Genomic DNA, 4,926 nt, shown 5'->3' on the forward strand with positions numbered 1-4,926 from the left:
ACCTCAATAAAAAAATAGATCAAGGATCGATTATGACCCTTTTCTTCTTGACAAACTCTTGGGCCTCAACAGCTTACATAACCCGGTCACTTTGGATCTCAACGCTCCTAAGCCCATGGATTCGCTTTCTGACCCGAATTCGAGTCTACAAGGAATTTTATCAGGGAAACCGGTGGAGGCCCTTCTGGAGCAATAAAGTTTCTCTCAAGGTTAGCGGAAAAAATGGTTTGGGGCATCTAAAAAAGGTGGATTACGATAATGTCAAAGACAAAGGTAACAAAGGTGGTGGTGATCCCGTTCGTAAACAGAAAAAAGGGAGCAAAATTCGGCCAATTGCATCAAGGATGGCAGGGTCTCGGCTCCAACTCCTCCTAAGCCGGGTTACACGTACCCTCCTTCGTATCCGCCTTGATATATGTGGCGTCCTATAGGTTATGTCTTGTGTGGTGGTTTTTTTAGTGGCGTCCTATAGGTTATGTCTTGTGTCGTGGTTTTTTTAGCTTCTATGGGTATTGGCTTGGTGTTTTTCGGTGTTTATTGTTTGGTTTGTTCATTTTCTTGGTGTTTTGTTGCGTTGTATCTAGCTTTTTGCTAGTTTTGGTGGAATACATTCTCTTTTGACATTAAAAAAATAAGGCTTGGTTTGTTTGATTATTGGGTTTCGGTGTTCAAGTTTAGTCGAGTTGGGTTAATCGGTACTCGGGTTTCATACAAACGGTATGAATAATATTTTTTTTTCTTTCATCACCGAATAAAGATGGGGTGCAACATCTGTTATTTTGTACCGAGGGAAACAAGGGACTTGTTAGTTCACTCGAATCGCATGTGAATGAAACAAATGGGATGCATCTTGATCTTGGACGTAAATAAATATTATTGAATGAATATATTATGGCGGCAAATTTATTTCTGTATGAATAAAAACCTAAATTCCCAATCTAGTCACAGGGGCGGACCTAGGTGTATGGGTTGAGGGCGGGCGCACCCTTAGAAAAAATTAGTGTATTTTATAGGCAAAATCTCGACCGCGCCACTTGAAAATTTGATTAAACCTCTCATTCGCACCCCTTGAATTTTTTTTTGGGTCTGCCACTGTCTAGTCGGGTTACATGGGTTGACCCAAAATAAGGAAAATTATCAAGTGTATCTTTAGTCACCTCTTATCATTTTGATCTGATCAGGTCCAGGTTTGACCTAATCGAATCAATCATGATCCATTCAACAGGATCATAGATCATATTATTAACCGATTTGATCCGAAACAAGATTCTCCCATAACATTGGAAAGGTATCTTGTAATCTTAACAACAACATAGAATCCTAGGATCAACAAAACATCTCAATATGGAAGAATCCCACTGCCTTGTACTTGTCCTACACATATTCGAGAGATCGACTCTTTCACCTTCGTCGACACACGTTGAAACTGCCGTATCGATTGATCTCTAAACGACCAATAATACGTACAATCATTATCCATATAATCAATATTTACGTCGATAATTGCACACGTACTTTGCCCCATGGATAAAGACCTCTTTAACTCCATCCCGGTAAACCTTCCCTTTTTTTCGCCCGGCAAAACGGCCGAGTTACAATGCCGAAGCGTTATTCGTGGCCCGGATGTGAACCCGTCACGGTTATCAACCTCCACTGAACCATCAGTTCTGTCATCAGAACCGATGGATGTATGGTCATCAGTGACCCTACCTACTGCCCTACAAATAGGGCAGCTGATCTCTTCATCCGGTGGTGCAAGTGCCACCACCGGAACCCGACACACAGGACAACTCGCGTGTCCCACGAACCATTCATCAATACATTTCACATGAAACAAATGCTTGCAATCCGGCAACAACCGTACCATGTCACCATTTTCAAGGTCCGCCAAACAAACCGCGCATTCACATTGATCCGAGACCGATTCGGGATCAGATTTGTTGTAGGTGATAATGGGAATTGTTGAAAGAGTCTTGTCATCGACCCCAGTCGGGATTTCTTCTCCGGCAAAGGTTCGTAACGTCGCCATTCGGGCAGCGTGCCTTCGGATGCAGTACCTAACGAGTAAGAGATGGTAGAATAGTACCGCGAGTGCGGTTGCACTAATGCCCATTATGGAGATGACTAAAGGAGTAAAGAAAGCATTGTTTGATAGGTTTTGTGATCCTGATGATTCTAAAGTATCCGGCATCGCGCTATGCAACAAAACTAAGAATTTTTGTACCTTGGTTACTGACTTAAGCGTCGGAGTGTAGTTAAAAATATTGGTTTTAAGGTTAAGAGTATTCTATCTATAATTGGTCCTCTAAATTAGCTGTGTTGGAGGTATGTCACATTAGGTTGTTTTGGTAGGAAACAGTTAAGCTACTTTTAAGGTTACAAGGTTTATGTTGTTGGGACAATATCGGAGTTAGTGAACACTTGTCGCAAAGGTAGTTAAGGTGGTGATCAGGGGTGACAAATTTGCCAAGTGGAATGTCAAAAATAGTAATGTCTAATTCTAGAACCTTCGAAGTACATTTGTAACATATATAAGGCGGTTTTGTGTTGAACCATATTAACTAGTATCTAGAATTCACGTTTTGTTTTGTGACGGGACTATTAAACCGAATCAAAAGTAAACATAAATCGTTAAATCACGAATGCGCATTATAGTGTGTTAAATCGTGAAAATTAGATCGAAACGTAAAATATATTAAAGAATAACTAATACTCTAATAGGAGCAGCGCATTACAATGGAGCTGTTAAACCACAAAACAATAATATAAAAACGTTGAATCACGCACGTACAGTACATTGCAACGTGTTAACTCGCAAAATTTAGACCAAAACGTAAAACGACAAATTTGTAAAATATGAAAGGTATAAAGGATCAAAGTTGAAAATGGAAAAGTGTTAGGGTGAAAAATGAATGAAAATATTTGTGACAAAGTTGTAAAATAAGCAAAGTATAAGGGTTAAATGTGTAAGAAAATTAAAAATATCAGAAAAGTTTATACTTAATATATAGTAAATATTTGGTTCAACCAGTCGGTTTAGTTATAAAAGCCGTTCGGTTAGCAAAGCGAGGAGAGACAAATGTATGGTTTTCAAACGATTTTTTTATGACTTTTATTGTTTCGATCAGTGTTTATTTATGGAAATGAGGGAAGACTTTTGACCGAAAGGTCTCAAGTTCGATTCCTGATCCACCCGGGTTTTACCGGCTTTGCATTGTCGTGCCCTCGGGCGGGTGCAGGGTCGGGTTTTTCCCGGAACTGGTGGCATGGTGGGCTAGGGGCTCCGTGCGTGCAGGTTGGGCTGCCGCGGGCTACCTTTCGGCCAATGGGTGCCGCGTACGGAGTACCCGGCGATTCTTATGTTGGACGTTCAAAAAAAAAAGTTTGGTTTATTCAAAATCGATTCGTTAATTTATTTATACCTAATATATTTATCGTACATCGAACCAATATTGTCATCTATTATCACCCATAGACTTAAGTAGTTGGGTTGATAATAAACTAATATTTTAGTTTACATCGAGATAGATGGTAAACGGGCAATAAGCTGTGTCGCTACTCTTTTCTAAATAGCAAAACCACGTCTTTTAAAAACTACGTCCATAGATCTCGGGGTCATAATATTACTATGTATGACCCTTTGAACTCGACTAAGTAGGTCCACAACCTCTGAAGCCAGTAAACCAAAAGTATCAAAATCAAATGGTATAAATACATGTTGGTTGTCAAGGCACGTTTTCTCATGTTTGGCCACTTTGCCCGAAGCAGCATTTAAAGCAGCTTGACCCACCGTGAAAGCACTACCCGCTATGCCCACAAGCGGTGAAACCCCTATTGGATCCACCCATGCATGTTTTCATCCTACCCATCCAAAGACTAAAATGTCGGCTGGTCGAAGGGTAGATCTCCCTTCCAATGGGTGAGTTAAGAAATTAACGGGTGCCTCTTTCTTAGTAGAAATACCAGCGCGCCTAATTGATTTTTAGAACAGAAAGTTGTATATAGTGAAAAACGATATATAAAGTTCAAAACAATGTGAAGATAATATGTAAACTTTTTTTATAAGTTGAAAGAGACATGTAATGTTAACGAGAAACAGTTTTATTCTTAGTTTTATAATGAATGATCATTAATTATCAATGTGGATATAATAATATGTTTAAAAATGTATATTTTATTCTTCAGAAATACTTTGATTAATGTTTAAAAATGGATATTTTATTCTTCAGAAATACTTTGATGAATGTTGACTCGTTTTCAGTTGACCTAGAACCTTGAAAGTTGAAAGTTGAATCTCATAACTAACTACATCGAAATTAACACTTTTGTATAATATGTTAATTAGAACTTGTAAGTTTTTAACATGGTTTAGAAACAGCTTGGGCTGACATGAAATGAAAATATTTGTATATTGACTTATTTTTATTACAAAATAACTTAATAGAGAAATGCATTAATCTCTAATAAATTTATATATGTACTTTCTTTTTTAACAACTCTTAATCAACATTAATTTAATCTATCTAATTGTCGGGATCGAACCCTTATCCTTTTGGGTAGAGGGGATAAAAGATGGTAAGTCCCCTCTACTCTATGTATGATAAGGGTATAAGGAGTGGTTAAACACTTTAAAGTGGCAAACCAAAAAACCGACCAATCAGAGCGTGTCATGTCAATTAGGCAAAAGTGTTTAAACTTTGCTGAAAATTGTTGGCAGTGGTTTAAACACTTGCTGAGTGGCAAACTTTTTTTTTTATTTTATGTTTTTTTATATTTAAGATAAAATGGAAAACATAAACTTTTTAAAAATAAAAATAAAGCATTACATTTTGATTAAAAATAAACCATTACATCTTAAATAAAAATAAAACATTACATTTTTAATAAAATCTAACTTAAAAAAAAACTAAAAATCACAAGGCCATC

General features: G+C 37.5%; 1 protein-coding gene across 1 annotated transcript; it reads right to left on the minus strand.

The window, feature by feature from the left end:
- Positions 1–1,068: 1,068 nt before the first annotated feature.
- On the minus strand, positions 1,069–2,318 carry LOC110940614 (RING-H2 finger protein ATL5). The gene has a single exon (XM_022182173.2). The coding sequence runs from the start codon at positions 2,189–2,191 to the stop codon at positions 1,340–1,342; it is 852 nt and encodes a 283-aa protein (XP_022037865.1). The 5' UTR covers positions 2,192–2,318; the 3' UTR covers positions 1,069–1,339.
- Positions 2,319–4,926: the final 2,608 nt, after the last annotated feature.

Source organism: Helianthus annuus, chromosome 1 (genome assembly GCF_002127325.2).
Source record: "Helianthus annuus cultivar XRQ/B chromosome 1, HanXRQr2.0-SUNRISE, whole genome shotgun sequence".
NCBI lineage: Eukaryota > Viridiplantae > Streptophyta > Magnoliopsida > Asterales > Asteraceae > Helianthus > Helianthus annuus.